This window comes from Scyliorhinus canicula, chromosome 6, assembly GCF_902713615.1.
Source record: "Scyliorhinus canicula chromosome 6, sScyCan1.1, whole genome shotgun sequence".
NCBI lineage: Eukaryota > Metazoa > Chordata > Chondrichthyes > Carcharhiniformes > Scyliorhinidae > Scyliorhinus > Scyliorhinus canicula.
Genome location: NC_052151.1, coordinates 95,194,619 through 95,215,463, shown reverse-complemented (window position 1 = coordinate 95,215,463; position 20,845 = coordinate 95,194,619). Strand labels below are relative to the sequence as shown.

Genomic DNA, 20,845 nt, shown 5'->3' with positions numbered 1-20,845 from the left:
AACCCTTAGAACAGAACCAGTGCCACCTATGGGGGAAGTAAACACGAAGTCTGTATTGCTAGTGAATACCCCTTGGTAAAATCTCCGTCCTCTTGCCAATCCAGCACCTGTTGCAGCGAGGGTTCCAGGTCATTCTTCTCTGCTTCAATAACAAGGAAGTATCTGCTATCCCATGGCCTTCTCCCCACCACTGAAATTCCTCCTCGTGTTGGAAAAGCCCTGACAGGACAGCCCAACTGTAGAAAATAAGAAATACAGATTAGTGAATTAGGGAACGGTAGAGTGTTCCACCAAGCGGTATTAAGTCAGGTCACAGTGGAAAGGAACTGGGGATATAGAAATAACCCTCTAACCCGCCAATTAGAAGTTATTGATTAAGAACATGTCTCAGGAGACTGATGAGATTGGAGCTGAAATATTTTTTCATATGAAACGATGTGGTGGAATGAATCCCGCATGAACACCAAGAATCGTGGCCAGAGGGGGTCAGCAGTGCTGAAGAGGTGAGAAACTAGGTGCTTTACCTCTTACCCTGTGATACAACAGCCTCCTGCCAGCCCTCAAGAAAGACGAATGAAGATGAAGGAAATAGCACTTGATGCCAACTAGCTTGGAACGTCAGTCCACAAGGTAGATGAGGAAGGGCTGAGTAATCTTGCGTGTCCTATTACGTGGCCACTAACTGCTATTGTTCAGAGCAGTCACAATCATTGGCTGATTAACCTGTCAATTGGAGTAGTCGACATGCCAGATTGGCTGCTTTGGACACTGACCAGCCAGATTGACAGACTACCTGTCCAGTGAACCTAGGCTCACCTTAAAGAACGGGCCCTGGTGGTTAGGACCGTCTGCACCCCCGCTCCCCTCTCCCAGGGCCTAGATAAGCATATGAGGGGGGCAGAATAGAGGGTTACATTGATAGCTAAGATAAGAAAGGATGGGAAGAGACTCAGGTGGTAGCAGTAACACCCATGAGGAGAATATAAAGTATATCTATGTTTCTTCTCTGTGATGGTCGGAAGGATATCGTGTTAGATGGGTGAGATTAACCTCAACTCATCATGCAAGAAATGGGCGCACACAGCAGAGAAGCATTCACAAGTGTTCAGTTTCATTCACAGAAACTATCTGGGTAATCAGTCCAGGAGATGAAGAGGAGAAAAGACATTGATTAAGATGCTGGTTAAATTCAAGATCCAAATCTGGGATTAACCAGTGCCATTGTGGCAGATCTGAGGAAGCAGTGCTTGAGGAAGCAGTGCTTGAGGAAGGATTGTACTATCCAGAATTCTCAGTTCCCCAGCTGCCACATAAAAATAAACATTTTGACAAGCTGTTGTTTTCTATGTGGAGCAGCTAATCCTGTTGGCCTTTATACAATTGTGATTTTGAGATCAGAGCAGCAGTATCCCATGTAGTCTTCATTTGGTCAATGATACTCCAAACTCATTAAGGTAATGTCAGAGTAAATGGCGCTCTTTCACACCAGACACCTTGTTGTCAATGTCATGTGCCAGTGGAGGAGCTGTGTGTGTATAAATTTGGGTGTGCCCATTTTTTTGGCTCATGCCATGGCATACAAGACCTGCACCTGAACAGTGAAGCCCACAATTACTCCTGAATTAAGCCTTGTGTTTCATTTCCATTCTCACTTCTGAGGCATCGGGCTGTGGATTCAGGTCCCACTCCAGGACTTGAGCACTAAGTTCTAGGCTGACACTGAGTGGAGGTGCTACCCTTCACGTGAGATGTTAAGGCGTGGACCTGTCTGCCACCTCTGGATATAAAAGATCTTGTGGCGTTATTTTGATTATACTGAGTTCTCCGAGGTGCTCTGGCCAATATTTATGCCTCTATCACTCAATCAGTATCACCAATAGCAGATTACTTGGCCATATTCCCCTTTGTTTGTGGATTTGGGGCAGCAAGGTAGCACAAGTGGATAGCACTGTGGCTTCACAGCGCCAGAGTCCCAGGTTCGAATCCCCACTGGGTCACTGTCTGTGCAGAGTCTGCACGTTCTTCCCGTGTCTGCGTGGGTTTACTCCGGGTGCTCCGGTTTCCTCCCATGGTCCAAAGACATGCAGGTTAGGTGGATTGACCATGCTAAATTGCCCTCAATGTCCAAAAAGGTTAGGAGGGGTTATTGGGTTACGGGGATAGGATGGAAATGAGGGCTTAAGTGGGTCGGTGCAGACTCGATGGGCCGAATGGCCTCCTTCTGTACTGTATGTTCTATGATCTTGCTGTGTGCAAATTGGCTGCCATGTTTCTCACATTACAGAAGTAATTACACTTCAATTTCATTTGGCTGCACAAACACTTGGGAGCATCGCAAGAAGGCACGATATAAATGCAGAGCTTTATTTCTTTTTGCCTTTGGAAGTGTAATTGAAGATCAACACTAAGATGAGTAAGGAGGTGTGGATTACCTGGTTGGGAGGTGGCAGTGACTGGAGAGTGGAGGAGTGGTGTGCAGAGAACAAGTCATCCTCTTTTTAAGTGGTGCTACGAGGAACATTCTTCCCGTTCCATATTCATATGTGTCTACTTTAAAAACATAACTACTTGGTTGCAATATGTCGATCTGGTCTTCCTTTGTGCTGTTGCTAGAAGGGCCCCTAATTTGAATATGCAAATTGTTGAATGCATGGACACTGCACATCGATTCGTTAAAAAAATGGCGGGTGATAATCCACCAGCTCATATTAGGAGATCAGTTCTTGCCCATCACATTGGAGACTGAGAAGGCTGTTACAGCATCTGAATAAATGGGTGCCCCACCATTAACATTTTAGGTCATAGTTTGTTCCCTGCAGTTCCAGAATAAAAATATGCACTTGAAATTGTGGCAATATCTTTGAAATCTGATCATAGCATCTAGCAGATTTATGGTATTGTCCAAGAGCTGCTAATCAGATATAAAGTATTTGTTAGTTGTCCTTCTCCAGACAGTCCTGCCCCATGTTGCACCAGGGATAAAATTAATTCCATTTCCAGAGAGAAATACTATACTAAACCAATTACGCCATTTGAATAAGCAATTGCATTGTTAATTATTGGATCTACGTTTGAGTGTGTCAGTTTTAAGAGTACTTACTCCTGGAGATTGGTATCAGTTCAATTGCAGCAGTGCTTAATAACACTGGTAAAAGCATGATGAATGTATGATAAAATGTTCTGAAGCTATTTGATTCCAGTGGTTCAAACTGCATTTTATTCTGACGCTCATTTTAAAGATTGTACAACCATGGATATTGTTCATTTTGGGGGAAACCGGGAAATTAGATAACTTAGAATTAAGTATTTTGATTCAAGAAGACTCTGAAGAAGAGTGATACGGACTTGAAACATTAACTCTGTTTCACTCCTGCTGCCAGACCTGTTATTTCTTACCAGTGTTTTCTGTTTTTATTTCAATTAAGAATTGGAATCCAGTTTTTAATTTGCTAATTCGTGCAGCCGAATGGAATGTCTCAAATTAATGCATGTAGGTTTGAAAACTATTATCCTCTCAGCCATTACTGAAGTATTTTTATAATGAAAAGAGTTTCTTATTTTACTCAACACAGTTTCTGTGGGAAATAGGATTTCAGGAGAAACTGACCTGACATTTTTGCCCTTTTTCAATAGATTTTCTTTCTCTGATGATTGTCATGCCATTGTTAAATTGTAATGGTTCAGCTGGCTTTTCTCCTCTTAGTCTACCTTTGCAACTATGAAACTCGAGCGGACATTTGTTACAAACTGGAGTTCCTCAACTACCTGGATTATTTACCTTTTCTCCCCTACATGACCTGTCTTCACCCCCCTTCCCCCCAATCTGACCTATTTTTATATCAGGCTTTCCATCTCAGCAGCTTCCATATTTACCAGATTATTTTCTGTCATCTCCACCAGAGGGTTGCGCAACCTGGAGGAAACAGCTTTCTTCCGTATACACTTTTCCACTATCCCAAACTCCCAACTACCTCCCACTGTCCACTATATGCAGGTACAACTGTCCATTCACATTTTCTCAAACTACAGTTGAGGATTCCTAACTCTCCTTTTTTTAAAAATTTGTTCATGGGATGTGGGCGACACTGGCTAGAACAGCATTTATTGGCCATTGCTAATTGTCCTCAAGACGGTGATGGTGAGCTATCTTCTTGAACTGATGCAGTTAATGTGGTGTTGGTACATTCACAGTGCTTTTAGGAAGGGAAATGCAGGATTTCCCGCAACAGTGGAGAAACAGTATTTCCAAGTCAAGATGGTGTATGATTTGAAGGGGAACTTGCAGGTGGTAGCGTTCTCATGTGTCTATTGCCCTTGTGCTTCTAAGTAGTAGATATCTCATGTTTGGAAGATGCTGATTTTCATGAGTGTTGGTTTATGAAATGTTTTTGTCTTATCACATGGCTTCAGTGATGTCATTGTGTGGATGGAGCTGGGCAGTGGCTCTGGGAGTTGGTTTTACTTTCGCTTTGAGTTTGAACTGGTTTTGTTCTGCACAGGTTGAAAGAAGGTTTTTTTTCCTCTATCTGTATTTTAAAAGCTGTTTCCAGACTGCTTGATAACTTGAAAAGAAATAACTGTTTTCTGGAAGAAATTCAAACCTGTTTTGGAAAGGAAACAGGAGCATCCATACCAGGTCTTGAGTGCACTGCTGGGCCACCCCTTTGAAAAGGGGTTTCTGATTTATGGGATCTTGTTATTAAATTGGAACAGCTTAAGGGGGGAAGTTATTAAGGGTTATACATAGAGTACTGAAGCTGTGTGGGGTATTTATGTTTGTAGTTGATAAAAATGCTTACTGTGTGTGTTTATACAAATGTTAACCAAATTCATAGAATAAACTTTGTTTTTGATTCAAGTGCTTAAGGCGGGCAGCACGGTGGCACAGTGGGTTTACCTGCTGCCTCACGGCGCCGAGGTCCCAGATTCAATCCGGCTCTGGTTCACTGTCCGTATGGAGTTTACAAATTCTCCCTGTGTTTGCGTGGGTTTCACCCCTACAACCCAAAGAAATGCAGGGTAGGTGGATTGGTCACGCTAAATTGCCCCTTAATTGGAAAAAATGAATTGGATACTCAATTTATTTTTTTTGCAGTGTTTAAGGCCTCTGTTGAATAACACCTGAAAGGCAGGACCTTGGGCTCATCATGACCAAAATCAGTAAACAGTTGTAGGTCAGATGAACTCCATGATATACTTTGGAATTTTCTAAACCCTGATGAAGGGGTCATGGTAAGTTGCTGAAATGCATTGTGTAGATGGTGGATGGAGTGAATATTAAAGGCGGTGGATGAGATGATAGTCATGCAGGCTGCTTTATCCTGAATGATCTTGAACTTCTTGAGTATTGTTGGAGTTTCACTCATCCAAAGAAGTGGAGTGTATTCCATTAGACTCCTGACTTGTGCCTTCTAGATGGTGGACAGGAATTGGAGGTCAGGAGGTGAGTTACCCACCTCTGAGTTCCAAGCCTCTGCTGTGCTTTTGTAGCACTAACTCCCAGGATGTTGATAGTGGGGGATTCAGCAATGGAAATGCCAGTGAATGTCATGGGGCAATGGTTGGTTTCTCTCTCTTTGGAGATGATCATTGCCTGGCACTTGTGTGGGGCAATGTTATTTGCCACTTTTCACCCCAAGCTTGAATACCCAACATAACTTTTTATATTTGAACATCGGTATCTGAGGAGTTGTGAACGGTGCTAAACATCGTGAAATCATCAGGAAATATCTTTCCTTTTCTGCCCCCAACATGCACACTTTCTATCTCTCCCCCGCGCTCTGTCTCTCCCTGCCGCGCTCTCTCTCTCTCCCCGCCGCGCTCTCTCTCTCTCCCCGCCGCGCTCTCTCTCTCTCCCCGCTGCACTCTGTCTCTCTCCCCGCCGCGCTCTGTCTCTCTCTCTCTCCGCCGCACTCTGTCTCTCTCTCTCTCTCCCCGCCGCACTCTGTCTGTCTCTCTCTCCGCCGCACTCTGTCTCTCTCTCTCTCTCTCTCCCCGCCGCACTCTGTCTGTCTCTCTCTCTGCCGCACTCTGTCTGTCTCTCTCTCCGCCGCGCTCTGTCTCTCTCTCCCCGCCGCATTGTCTGTCTCTCTTTCTCCCCGCCGCACTCTGTCTCTATCTCCCCGCCGCACTCTGTCTGTCTCTCTCTCCCCGCCGCGCTCTGTCTCTCTCTCCCCGCCGCGCTCTGTCTCTCTCTCTCTCGCCGCTGAGCTCTGTTTCTCTCTCTCCCCGCCGCTCTCTGTCTCTCTCTCTCCCGCCTCTGCGCTCTGTCTCTCTCTCTCTCCCCGCCGCTCTCTGTCTCTCTCTCTCTCTCTCCGTTGCGCTCTGTCTCTCTCTCTCTCTCCGCTGCGCTCTGTCCCTCTCTCTCTCTCTCCGCCGCGCTCTGTCTCTCTCTCTCCCCGCCGCGCTCTGTCTGTCTCTATCTCCCCGCCGCGCTCTGTCTCTCTCTCTCTCCCCGCCGCGCTCTGTCTGTCTCTCTCTCCGCCGCACTCTGTCTCTCTCTCTCTCGCCGCTGCGCTCTGTCTCTCTCTCCCCGCCGCTCTCTGTCTCTCTCTCTCTCTCCGCCGCACTCTGTCTCTCTCTCTCCCCGCCGCGCTCTGTCTCTCTCTCTCTCTCCCCGCCGTGCTCTGTCTGTCTGTCTCTCTCTCCCCGCCGCGCTCTGTCTCTCTCTCTCTCTCTCTCTCCGCCACGCTCTGTCTCTCTCTCTCTCTCTCTCACCGCCGCGCTCTGTCTGTCTCTCTCTCCGCCGCGCTCTGTCTCTCTCTCTCTCTCCCCGCCGCACTCTGTCTGTCTCTCTCTCCGCCGCACTCTGTCTCTCTCTCTCTCTCTCTCTCCCCGCCGCACTCTGTCTGTCTCTCTCTCTGCCGCACTCTGTCTGTCTCTCTCTCCGCCGCGCTCTGTCTCTCTCTCCCCGCCGCATTGTCTGTCTCTCTTTCTCCCCGCCGCACTCTGTCTCTATCTCCCCGCCGCACTCTGTCTCTCTCTCTCTCCCCGCCGCGCTCTGTCTCTCTCTCCCCGCCGCGCTCTGTCTCTCTCTCTCTCGCCGCTGAGCTCTGTTTCTCTCTCTCCCCGCCGCTCTCTGTCTCTCTCTCTCCCGCCTCTGCGCTCTGTCTCTCTCTCTCTCCCCGCCGCTCTCTGTCTCTCTCTCTCTCTCTCCGTTGCGCTCTGTCTCTCTCTCTCTCTCCGCTGCGCTCTGTCCCTCTCTCTCTCTCTCTGCCGCGCTCTGTCTCTCTCTCTCCCCGCCGCGCTCTGTCTGTCTCTATCTCCCCGCCGCGCTCTGTCTCTCTCTCTCTCCCCGCCGCGCTCTGTCTGTCTCTCTCTCCGCCGCACTCTGTCTCTCTCTCTCTCGCCGCTGCGCTCTGTCTCTCTCTCCCCGCCGCTCTCTGTCTCTCTCTCTCTCTCCGCCGCACTCTGTCTCTCTCTCTCCCCACCGCGCTCTGTCTCTCTCTCTCTCTCCCCGCCGTGCTCTGTCTGTCTGTCTCTCTCTCCCCGCCGCGCTCTGTCTCTCTCTCTCTCTCCGCCACGCTCTGTCTCTCTCTCTCTCTCTCTCACCGCCGCGCTCTGTCTGTCTCTCTCTCCGCCGCGCTCTGTCTGTCTCTCTCTCCGCCGCGCTCTGTCTCTCTCTCTCTCTCCCCGCCGCGCTCTGTCTCTCTCTCTCTCCCCGCCGCGCTCTGTCTCTCTCTCTCTCCCCGCCGCACTCACTCTCTCTCCCCGCCGCACTCTCTTTCTCTCCCCGCCGCGCTCTGTCTCTCTCTCTCTCCCCGCCGCGCTCTGTCTCTCTCCCTCTCTCACTCCCCGCCCTGTCTCTCTCTCTCTCCCCGCCGCGCTCTGTCTCTCTCTCTCTCCCCGCCGCGCTCTGTCTCTCTTTCCCCGTCGCACTCTGTCTCTCTCTCTCTTTCTCCGCCACGCTCAGTCTCTATCTCCCCGCCGCGCTCTGTCTCTCTCTTTCTCCGCCACGCTCTGTCTCTCTCTCTCTCTCCCCGCCCTGTCTCTCTCTCTCTCCCCGCCGCGCTCTGTCTCTCTCTCTCTCCCCGCCGCTCTCTGTCTCTCTCTCTCTCTCTCTCCCGCCACGCCCTGTCTCTCTCTCTCTCTCCCCGCCGCGCTCTGTCTCTCTCTCTCTCTCCCTGCCGCGCTCTGTCTCTCTCTCTGTCCCCGCCGCGCTCTGTCTCTCTCTCTCCGCCGCGCTCTGTCTCTCTCTCTCTCTCCCCGCCGCGCTCTGTCTGTCTCTCTCTCTCCCCGCCGCACACTGTCCCTCTCTCTCTCTCCGCCGCACTCTCTCTCTCTCTCTCCCCGCCGCGCTCTGTCTCTCTCTCCCCGCCGCGCTCTGTCTCTCTCTCCCCGCCGCGCTCTGTCTCTCTCTCTCTCTCTCCCCGCCGTGCTCTGTCTCTCTCTCTCTCCCCGCCGCGCACTGTCTCTCTCTCTCTCCCCGCCGCACTCTGTCTCTCTCTCCCCGCCGCATTCTGTCTCTCTCTCTCTCTCTCTCTCCGCCGCGCTCTGTCTCTCTCTCCCTGCCACATTCAGTCTCTCTCTCTGCCGCACTCTGTCTCTCTCTCTCTCTCCCTGCCGCGCCCTGTCTCTCTCTCTCTCCCCGCCGCGCTCTGTCTCTCTCTCTCTCTCTCTCCGCCGCGCTCTGTCTCTCTCTCTCTCCCCGCCGCGCTCTGTCTCTCTCTCTCTCCCCGCCGCGCTCTGTCTCTCTCTCTCTCTCTCTCCGCCGCGCTCTGTCTCTCTCTCTCTCTCTCCCCCCGCCGCGCTCTCTCTCTCTCTCCGCCGCGCTCTGTCTGTCTCTCTCTCTCCCCGCTGTCTGTCTCTCTCTCCCCGCCGCGCTCTCTCTCTCTCTCTCTCCCTGCCGCGCCCTGTCTCTCTCTCTCTCCCCGCCGCGCTCTGTCTCTCTCTCTCTCCCCGCCGCGCTCTGTCTCTCTCTCTCTCCCCGCCGCGCTCTGTCTCTCTCTCTCTCTCTCCGCCGCGCTCTGTCTCTCTCTCTCTCTCCGCCGCGCTCTGTCTCTCTCTCTCCCCCCGCCTGTCTCTCTCTCTCTCTCCCCGCCGCGCTCTGTCTCTCTCTCTCTCCCCGCCGCTCTCTGTCTCTCTCTCTCCGCTGCGCTCTGTCTCTCTCTCTCTCCCCGCCGCGCTCTGTCTCTCTCTCTCTCTCCGCCACGCTCTGTCTCTCTCTCTCTCCCCCGCCCTGTCTCTCTCTCTCTCCCCGCCGCGCTCTGTCTCTCTCTCTCCCCCCGCCTGTCTCTCTCTCTCTCTCCCCGCCGCGTTCTGTCTCTCTCTCTCTCCCCGCCGCTCTCTGTCTCTCTCTCTCTCCGCTGCGCTCTGTTTCTCTCTCCCTCCCCGCCGCGCTCTGTCTCTCTCTCTCTCCCCGCCGCGCACTGTCTCTCTCTGTCTCCCCGCCGCATTCTGTCTCTCTCTCTCTCTCTCCGCCGCGCTCTGTCTCTCTCTCTCTCTCCCCGCCGCGCTCTGTCTCTCTCTCCCTGCCGCATTCTGTCTCTCTCTCCACCGCACTCTGTCTCTCTCTCTCTCTCCCTGCCGCGCCCTGTCTCTCTCTCTCTCCCCGCCGCGCTCTGTCTCTCTCTCTCTCTCTCTCTCCGCCGCGCTCTGTCTCTCTCTCTCTCCCCGCCGCGCTCTCTCTCTCTCTCTCTCCGCCGCGCTCTGTCTCTCTCTCTCTCTCCGCCGCGCTCTGTCTCTCTCTCTCCCCCCGCCTGTCTCTCTCTCTCTCCCCGCCGCGCTCTGTCTCTCTCTCTCTCCCCGCCGCTCTCTGTCTCTCTCTCTCTCCGCTGCGCTCTGTCTCTCTCTCTCTCCCCGCCGCGCTCTGTCTCTCTCTCTCTCCCCCGCCCTGTCTCTCTCTCTCTCCCCGCCGCGCTCTGTCTCTCTCTCTCTCCCCGCCGCTCTCTGTCTCTCTCTCTCTCTCCGCTGCGCTCTGTTCTCCTCTCCCTCCCGCCGCGCTCTGTCTCTCTCTCTCTCTCCCCGCCCTGTCTCTCTCTCTCTCCCCGCCGCGCTCTGTCTCTCTCTCTCCGCTGCGCTCTGTCTCTCTCTCTCTCTCCCCGCCGCACTCTGTCTCTCTCTCTCTCTCTCCGCCACGCTCTGTCTCTCTCTCTCTCCCCGCCCTGTCTCTCTCTCTCTCCCTGCCGCGCTCTGTCTCTCTCTCTCTCCCCGCCGCTCTCTGTCTCTCTCTCTCTCCCCGCCCTGTCTCTCTCTCTCTCCCCGCCGCGCTCTGTCTCTCTCTCCCCGCCGCGCTCTCTCTCTCTCTCTCCGCCGCGCTCTCTCTCTCTCTCTCTCTCTCTCCCCGCCGCGCTCTCTCTCTCTCTCTCCGCCGTGCCCTGTCTCTCTCTCTCTACCCGCCGCGCTCTGTCTTTCTCTCTCTCCCCGCCGCGCTCTGTCTCTCTCTCTCCCCGCCGCGCTCTGTCTCTCTCTCTCTCTCCCCGCCGCGCTCTGTCTCTCTCTCTCTCCCCGCCGCACTCTCTCTCTCTCTCTACCCGCCGCACTCTGTCTCTCTCTCTCTCCCCGCCGCACTCTGTCTCTCTCTCTCTCTCCCCGCCGCACTCTCTCTCTCTCTCTCTCTCCCCGCCGCGCTCTGTCTCTCTCTCTCTCTCCCCGCCGCGCTCTGTCTCTCTCTCTCTCCCCGCCGCGCTCTGTCTCTCTCTCTCTCCCCGCCGCGCCCTGTCTCTCTCTCTCCCCGCCGCGCTCTCTCTCTCTCTCTCTCCCCGCCGCATCTGTCTCTCTCTCCCCGCCGCGTTCTGTCTCTCTCTCCCCGCCGCGCTCTGTCTCTCTCTCCCCGTGGCGCTCTGTCTCTCTCTCTCTCCCCGCCACGCTCTGTCTCTCTCTCTCTCCCCGCCGCGCTCTGTCTCGCTCTCTCTCTCTCCCAGCCGCGCTCAATCTGGGTCTTGACAGAGTCGGTAAGGAGACCCTTTCCCAGCTGTGAAAGGATCATGAACCAAGGGACACCGATTTCATATAATCGGCTAAAGAAGCAATAGCGACGCTAGCAAAACTTTTTTAATTTGTCAAATGGTTGGGGATCTTGAAACAGTCTGAGAACGTAGTGGGGGCAGATTGAATCCAGGATTCCCAAAGAGAGTTCAATGATTATCTGAAGGGAAAACATTTGCAGAGGTGTGGGGAAAAAGGCAGCAGAGTGTGATTGCATGTGTTGTCTTGGGGAGAGCCAGCATGAACACTGGGCCAAATAACCACTCCCTTTTTTGTAACCATGCTGTGATTCAATCATCTCTGCCTTTAGTTTTTCTTTTGCCGTTTACCTGAAATCTGTATCATCTGGTTTATATACACTGCTGCCACAGGGAATGGATCCCTTTAATTACTTTATCAAAAAACACTTAATGATTGTCGACACCTCCATTAAATTCCTGCCTAACCTTCCTCTCTAAGGAGAACAATTCCAATTTCTCTTGTCTCCTCACAACTGAAATCACACATTCCTGGTATCATTCCAGTAAATCTCTTCTTTGCTCTCTTAAGGCCTTGACATCTTTTCTAAAGTAGAGGTTCCTGTAGTTGGAGACAATGCTCCAAACTATAGTTGAAGCAATATTTCATGAATGATGAGAAGCTATGCCTTTGTATTCCATGCATTCTTACAACGCCAAGGACCGTGCATGTGTCTTGTACTGCCACCATCAAAGATTTGTGTCCTGCCACCCCAAGTCTCTCTATTCCTGCACACTCTTCAAAATTGAATTATTTAATTTAAAATAAAAAAAGAAAATGCTTGCAATACCCAACGCAGCAAGGCAGCATCTGAGGAAACAGTTAATATTTTGAGTTCATGACTTTTTGTTGGGTGATGCAGCAGGTTTTATGCATGAACAAAGACGGGGGACAGTGGAAGAGCAAGTGGAAGAAGGTCTGTGATAGGGTGGAAGTCAGGAATTATTAAATGTTACAAAGATTGAAGGGAAGAGATTGATCCTATGGACAATAAAAACGGATGAAATGTACCTTGTTTATGAAGTCCCGCTGAGATGAGATGGAGTGATAGCAATCCGTTAAGAGGGAAGAAAGGATTGTTGGTAGGAGTTTAATGGACACCAATATAGCAGCATATCCAGTTCACCATAAACAGCATTGTGGGAGATTGATTTATATTGAAAGAGTCCAAAAAGACTACTACTTAAACTTCACGGCGGTGATTTATTTTAAAGTTCATTTTTCCCCCTTATTTCCATTGCTTTGGCGAAATATTGTTGTACGGTTTAAGTATTGCTAAGCCCTGTGAAATGTTGGGGAAAAAATGACAGCAGGGAGCTGAATTCTAATGCACCATCGAAATGAAATGTTTTCTTTAACCCCCATTCATTCATAACTACTCTTTACTCCGAATAATCGAGCTATGTGTGTGATTCGCTACCTGCTCTCATGCAGATACTGAATAATTTCCTGAGCAAAACATCGATTAAAACCAAGTGAAAAAGAAAATAACGTATGAAGAATCGTAATTCTTTATATATTTTAAGAGAGTACCAATCAGACATTTCACTTAATATTAGAAACACAATGGGTGTAATTTGCCTGTCTCCATTCATTCACGTAATTAAATTGTTGGATTTCCCAATTGGGCATCTTCCTCCTGAAATTGTGCTTTTATAGATAAAGTGATTTAATAAATTCTTGATCAGATTTGGTTTTGTAAATTTGACAAGAAATTCTGTGGGATCTGCAGCTAATATTTGTGATTCCTAAAAAAGGAAATATCTTTCTGTTTATAATGGAAATACTCCGATTAGCAAGTGCTTTTTCTATTGTTGCACAAGCCACTTTTTGATTCCATTTTTTGTACCAGGCGATTACCGTCTGCACAACTGCAGCAGCGGAGCTAAAAGCAAATCTTGTTAATGAATATTTCACCACTGGTTTCAAGTTTGCATTTCCCATGTGCACAAGAGAGGTCAGAACCAGGTGCATCTATTCTAAGCCGATCTGTGCCATTCCCAATCATTTCCAAATTCAAGAAATTACTTGGAACATCTCCAGCATATGCTTTAGAAGGGTTATTATGATGGAGGGTTCTGAGAAATGCAAGATCAGTGTGCCCTCCTTTTGCTTTCTTTCTCGTACCAGTGATATATTCCTGTTTCTCTTCTGGGATTTATTTGTAGTTCTGTTGTAGAATCATAGCTGTATGCCTTCTTTAGAAAAATAATTCGCTTTATCTTTCAAAATGGTCCTTGTTTATATATTGTTGGAAATAGCTTGTCTTCTCTTCAAAATGCAGTTGTTTAAGCAAAGAATAAACACTTACATTTCACATTTGAATATGTTACAAAACTCAATGGAGACTTTACATGAAAAGGGAATAAAAATTAAAAACGTGTATCCTCTGAAACGAGGGAAAATAGGGAGTTTCAATTTGTTCCTATCACATTTATGTCAAGAGTTCTGGGTCTGCTTTAAAATTAATAGTCTTAACTAGTGCAAAAACAAAAGCTGCTCAATATTTTAACATCGGAACCATCTCATTTCGATGTCAGTTTACATGAACTTCATGAATTGGTGTACTTGATATCTGTAGGTATGTGGTAATTTGGTAAAAATACAGGATTGGTTGAGCTTGTGAAGATCCCCATGAGCACTGTAACTTATAGGCCCAAATCTTTGATCAGGACGGGAATCCCTATTTCCGAACCGGATCAGACAATAAAAGTATCCTGCAGAACTCAGTCAGTGCAGGAAACCTCCAAGATGCCAGCAAAGGGAATCTGTGCAGAAGCCTTTTAATGGCACCAGCTGCCGTCTTCTGGGAAGTGTTCACTCGGGCACTGAAAAGTTTTGGGACACTTAAATAGATTTTCTGTGTCAGTAAATGTGTGTTGTGGGCTGGGTGGGTAAGTGTGTTAGAGGGTAGGGTGGATGAGGTAGGAGGATGGCAGTCGGATAAGGTGGGGAGGTCAGGTCAGGAGGAGTGAGGTGCTAGGAGCTAGTCAGGTTGGGTCAGGGTGCTGTGTACTCTGTGTGTTTTCAGTGCTCCTTCCAAGCCTGGTACAGCTGGAAAAGTCAGACACAAAAAGATACAATACCAATCTTGCAGGGCAAATATTCACCAAAACTTTTAGTTACTGCTAAATGGCTTGGGTCTCATGAGCACAACCTAGAAGAAGGTGAATGGATTACACAGTTATAATAATAATAATCATAATAATAATCCTTATTGTCACAAGTAAGGGAGAATTCATAATGTCCAAATTACCTAACAGCACGTCTTTCGGGACTTGTGGGAGGCAACCGGAGCACCCAGAGAAAACCCACACAGACATGGGGAGAACGTGCGGACACCGCACAGTGACACAAGCCGGCAATCGAACCTAGGCCCCTGGTGCTGTGAAGCAATAATGCTAAATACTGTATAGCTACCTTGAAAAGACCACCTGAATGCTGTGAATCTGAGGATGTGCTAAACTATACCATCAGAGATAGATTAGTCTATGATTTAAGGAACAAAGCTATTCAAAAGTGATTGTTAACTGAAAGCAACCTGACGTACAAGAAAGATTTGGAAGTTACTGTATCCATGGAATTGACAACCAAAGAAGCTCAACAGTTAAGGTCAAGCACAAGAATTTGCAAGCTTTGACAAAGAGTCATCGGACTCGAAACGTTAGCTATTTTCTCTCCCTACAGATGCTGCCAGACCTGCTGAGATTTTCCAGCATTTTCTCTTGGGTGACAAGAATTCACAAGATGTCAACTGTAATCCCAATGCAAACACAGGCACACACTTGCCATAGGTGTGCAAAAACTGGGCAATCAGCTACAGGTTCCTGGTGCACAGACATGATGTACAGAAATTGTAGCAGAAAGGGCCATGTTGCATGGGCATGTTAGAAGAAAAAACAAGCATCATGCAAAAATTGCAGGAAGCAAGCACTACAAGTACAAAAAGGACCTGAGAAGGAACTCTATTTACAGTCTGAAGACAAACTGCCATTAAATGTACTCGCCATTGCTGGTGCGACAATCCAATATTGAGTCACTCCATTACTGGACAGTCAGCCTGTGAAGATAGCGGACACTGGGGCAGCTGTTTCACTGGTGCCAGAGATCGTTTATCAAGAAAACTTTCCAACATATTGCTCTGAAGTCCTCAAAGATAGTATTCAAAGCCTACACTGGAGAAGTGGTTCAATTGAGGGGCCACTTTGATGTAACAGCGGAGTTAAATGGACAGAAGGCAGATTTATCCTTCCACATAATCAAAGGAAATTATCTGGCACTAATGGGAAGAACTTGGCTGGAAAAGATCAGAATAAATTGGACGGAGGTAAATCTCATGATAGATTCCAAATTGTGTCTACCCAAAATCGTGAAGAACCATTGTCTTCAATGGTGGGCTGGGAAACATAAAGGCTATCTCAGTAAACGTGAAGATCAAGAACGAAAGTCAACTGAGATGCTTAAAGACTAGGTCAATGCTGTACGCAATCAGACCTAAGGTCGAGGCATAATTTGAACGGCTGGTCAGAACGAAAATTCATAACCCCGTTAACGTGAGTGATTAGGCCACTCCAATTGTACCCATGATGAATCAAGACGGATCTGTACGATATGTGATGATTTTAAAGTCACTATCAATCCTGTACTGTGTGCGGAGCAGCACCCTCTACCCCGATTGATGAGTTATTCACTGCGTTAGCTAGAGGCCAACACTTAAATAAAATCAACCTCAGTCAAGCATACCTTCAAAGGAATGTGGATCAGAATTCACAACAGTTCTTGACGATTGTCTCACACACAGTTATTTTACAAAATATTACCATTTGGCATCACTTGAATGCCAGTATTGTTTCAAACTAGCTATGGTCCACATCTTAAGTGGATTAGACGGAGCCACTGTTATCTGAATGACACCTTGGTTTCTGGGAAGAATGAGGAAGAACATATCAGCAACCTAGATGTCACACTAATTAGAAGATTAGGGATTGTGTCAGAGAAGACATGTGAATTTTTCCAATCTTCAATTGAGTATCTGGGTCATGTAATCAACTCCAAGGAACTGCATAAGTCGTCTTCAAAAGTCAAAGCCATTATACCGAGGCACCCACTCCCCAAAATATCAACCAATATTGATCTTTCTTAAATGACTAGGGAAGGTTTGTCCCCAATCTGGCAACTATTGTAAAATCCGTGGAAAATTACTGTGTCAAAATAAAAGGTGGAAATGGGTGGGGATCATCGTGAGGGAATATTCGTGCAAGCTAAAGAGGTGCTACTCAACACATTTCCTGACACATTTTGATCCAAATTTACCCTTGCAAATGGCATGCGACGCATCAACTTATGGGGCTGGGATGGTGGCTTCCCACATAATGCCCACAGGTGAAGAGAAACGATAGCCTTCAAGGATCATGAATAAAGCCGAATGCAATTATGCACTGATAAAGAAAGAAGCCCCAGAAATAATCTTTGGAATAAAACTATTAAAGCAATTTCTGTATGAGCAGATGCACACTTTATTGATGGACCATTGTCCACTAACAACTATGTTTGGACCTCATACTCCGATTCCATCACTGACGGCGAGCAGAATGCAGAGGTTGACATTGCTCTTGTCAGCACACAAATACATGATCAAGCTTAGTTAGTCAAACCTGCATAGGAATGCAGATGGGCTCTCCCGACTACCCTTACCAAATAGTTAATCAATAAGCAGATCATGAGGAAATGTTTGCTACTTCGAGCAAGTAGATAACACCCCTGTAACCGCAGGATATTAGAAAGGATCTAGTACTGTCCGAGGTTATAGACATGGTCCTTTGGGGCAAGTCTTCAGGAGCAAATCCTGAGCCAAAACTATATTCCACTTAAAACTTTGAGTTATCTCTACAGGCAAGTGATCTGGTCTGGGGAATTAATCATCATTCCACTATTATTATTCAGAAAAGGTGTATTAAAGCAATTGCATGAAGTCCACTGTGGTATTGTTAGGATAAAGGAGGTAGCCAGGGCTACATTGCCAAAATCGAAGCGCCATCCGCGACCTCATATGTGGCCATCCCCCACCAGCCCCCTCAGCCCTCGCGGAAATCCCCCTGGCCAGTAGCATGGATACTGGTCGAGTGGTCTGCAGCCGCCACGCTGGGTTCCTGACCGCTGAGACCACACGTGTCCCGCGCCAACGGGAACTCGCCCCACCGGGGATAGAGCATCGCGGGAGTGCCAGCTGATGACGCGCCAACACCGTTGCAACGGCGAGCGATGTGATCACGCCATTTCCAAGGGGGCGATGCATGACTGACCGGCGTCAAACCAGAGCCGGCCCCAATTTGGGGGTCGGGAGTCGATTCTCCGCCCGAACGTCGATGATGATATCGGCGTCGGGTAATGGGGAATCCCACCCATATCTTTATTTCTTACTGAAATCACTCCTGGAGCAAGGTACCCTCCCCTCACAGTCTTACAAAATTTAAATAAAATACTGGGGTTTCTGGTGCAGTATCCTAGCCACTGTTGAGGTTTGATCTGGGATCATAATGCACAACTGCTGTATTCGGCACTGAAGCTGGAGTCAAAGCATTTGTTTTCTGTCATCCTGTAATTCCAAAGTTCTAATTTAGATTTAAAACGCAGAGTTAAAGTTTTAATGAGTAAGTAATGTGTGCTTAAATGTTTTGTTTGCAAAAATGCGCATTGGCTGCTTTTTCTAGCTTCACCTTCTGTTCTCTGACACTGTGATCTAGAAACCTGCAAAAAGGGTGGATATGTGCGCATATTAGTTGTTTCAACAACTGCTGCTTAACATCTAGCAACCAGATTGTGCTAAAGTATGACATATAACATAGACCGTCACAATGAAATGATAAACAGCTCACAGTTAATCCATTATATTACAAATGGGGCCGTGTAAGCAGCCATTCTTATATTTGACTGGGTTGAGATTTTAATGTCAATACACCTGTTTTTCTGTAGGATTTCACTTGTACAAATTGCATTTGTTGGTTTCCTGTAGTTTTTTGGCATCAGTGTAATAGTATTTGTTAAATTGCTGTTTTTCTGTAGGTATTCAGAGCCAAAGCTGTGGAACTAGGAGAGAAACTCCTGCCTGCCTTTAACACACCTACTGGAATCCCTTGGGCTCTGTTGAACATTAAAAGGTAACGAGAGCAGTTATAAAGCTGCTGACCTTTCTTCATAAAGTTGCTGGGTGTAAATATTAAGTTTACAAATGCATTGCTGTTGAAGTGGAATACAAATTGACATTGATAAATTTAAGGGCATGTTCTGTAGTTTCTCTTTCAGTATTTCTTTTGAGCTGTTCAAATTATTGGAATAAAACACATTACTGTAGCTTCTTATTGCTCTTCGCGCTCTGTCTTCTTCCTCCTCCAAGATGCTGTCTTGTATGGTACCTCAAGTGCTGACATCCGGTGCCTTCCACAAGCACGGAGTCTTGTAGGAACCTGGAGAATGAGGGCCGGTTTTTCTCCACCAAGGTGGGAAGTTTCTCACTTGGCACACCGGTCTCCGTTTAAAAGGCCTCATCATGCCCATGGCCAATGTTTGCACTGGGATGGCAGGGGTAGAATTGAGTTATGTCCACCAGCTCCAGAAGCAGATCATAGGTGGCCATGGAGGTAGGCAAGTGAGGCAGATTGGTTCGAAAGTACCTCCGTTCTCTGAGACTTTACCTCAGTTGTATTAAAAGCAATTAAACCCTTAATCCTCCCAGCTCTCACACATTTCCCAGGCCCTTTCCATGCCCATTCACCCAGTATGCACGACATACAGATCAGTAAGCCATATAATGCCAATGACAAGTGTTGACATTCTGAGAAAAGAAACACCCATTCAGACATGATCTTTGAAAAAGCCTGCTGTTCCTGCAAGTGGCAATCAGACACATCAATTATAGTATCGGTGATAGCAGCTCTAACCACTTCACACCTCTTAATCTTGCCTAAATAAACATTCAGACATTGACAAGAGTCACAGAGTTTTACAGCACAGAAAGTGGCCCTTTGGCCAATCACGCCCGTGCATCGACTATCAAGCATCTACCTATTCTAACCCCATCTTTCAGCACCTGGCCTGTAGCCTTGTATGCAATGGCATTTCAAGTGCTGATTTGTGTGGTTCCCGGCTCTATCACCCTTTCAGACAGTGAGTTCCAGATTCCAACCATCCTCTGTGTGGAAAAGGTTTTCCTTGCATCTCCTCTAAACCTCCTACCTTAAATCTATGCCCCCTGGCTACTGACCCCTCCACTAAGGGGCAAATACCACCTTATCCAACCTATCTATGTGCCTCATAATGTTATACACCTCAGACAGATCCCCCAAAAGAGATAACAGAAAAAAATAACTTATGACAACATAGGGATCAATCAAGCAAACTAAAAACTCAATTTCACTCCCAGAGCCACTTGCTGAGCTAAATCATGTGAGCCTTCGAGCTTGGTCAAAAATTGATAATGAGCACAAGTGGAGAATACAGACGCTTGTCCATCTATGTCGACTGAAACAGTTTGCAGGTGGCCTATGTTTGGCTGAACAAATGCATTCGCTCAGCAAGAGCTTCTGTTTGTACAACTGAAGTGGAGTGTTCACTATGCTTGATTGTTCTGATAAGTGATCTTTTTTGACAATGTTAGAATGCTTATTTGGGCAAGGTGAAGATGTTAATGCTGCTGTTATTGATGACTCTGTTGCTCTCTCTGACACATTTAAAGGGTAGCTAGAATAGCAGTTTTTTTTCTGAATGGGTGTTTCCTTTCTTAGCATCTCACCGCTTGCCATTAGATACTGGATGAAATGGATGGAATAGAGGTGCCCTGGAAGGGGCATGGGGAGCATAGGTTTGGCTGTTTGAACTTGTCTTTCAAGAGGTGCTAACATCCAGACAATGGTTTGTAACCCCTGAGGGGCCGTAAATGATAGGTTATGGAGAAGCTGGCCCGACCACTTGATAATTGTGGAAAGCTATGAGATGCCTCCGCTCAGAATGGAGCCAACTATGTCAGGATTGCAGGGTGTGCTTTTGTTACCCGCGCCCTTATCCTGCACAGTCAACAATAGCTGGAAATAGGGACCGGTGTCCAGAACTGTCCCACACAAATTTCAAATGGCTCCGGGGTTGGCCCGACCCCACAAATGTACTGTCCTGCATATTGGCAGGCCCAACGGACCATGCAGCATGAACAGTATTGCGGCTGGTTCTGATCCTGCCCCACCCACAAAGGAGACTGGCTGATTCCTCTCATTCAATTAGCTGAAATGTTCTTCTGAGAGTCAGTTTCACCTTGCACAGTGTTAATTTCAGCAATTAAGGTTGCTGAGGAAAAACTTTAAATGCTTCTGTATACCCATAGCAATGTATATATTACATAGATATTTACATAGAATTTACAGTGCAGAAGGAGGCCATTCGGCCCATCGAGTCTGCACCGGCTCCTGGAAAGACCACCCTACCCAAGCCCACACCTCCACCCTATCCCCATAACCCAGTAACCCCACCCAACACTAAGGGCAATTTTGACACTAAGGGCAATTTATCATGGCCAATCCACCTAACCTGCACATCTTTGGACTGTGGGAGGAAACCGAAGCACCCGGAGGAAACCCACGCAGACACGGAGAGGATGTACAGACTCCACACAGAGAGTGACCCAAGCCGGAATCGAACCTGGGACCCTGGAGCTGTGAAGCGATTGTGCTATCCACAATGCTACCGTGCTGCTTTCTTATCTTAGCTGTTTGTTTCTCCCTCCATATCAGTTACTTATATTTTAGTTTTACCATCTAAGGGAGATGGTGGCACAGTATTGTTGCTAGACAAATAATCCAGAGACCCAGGGTAACCCACGGCAGATGGTGGAATTTGTATTCAAGTCTGGAATTAA

The 20,845-nt window shown here is 48.0% G+C and overlaps 1 protein-coding gene across 1 annotated transcript in view; it reads left to right on the top strand.

Annotated features, from left to right (window-relative positions):
* The window catches only part of man1a1 (mannosidase, alpha, class 1A, member 1), a 557,208-nt gene that overhangs the window by 403,124 nt on the left and 133,239 nt on the right, over positions 1–20,845 (top strand). The window contains exon 5 of the mRNA XM_038799696.1: positions 18,007–18,101. Coding sequence (XP_038655624.1) covers positions 18,007–18,101 — 95 coding nt within the window. The remainder of the gene's footprint in view (positions 1–18,006; positions 18,102–20,845) is intronic.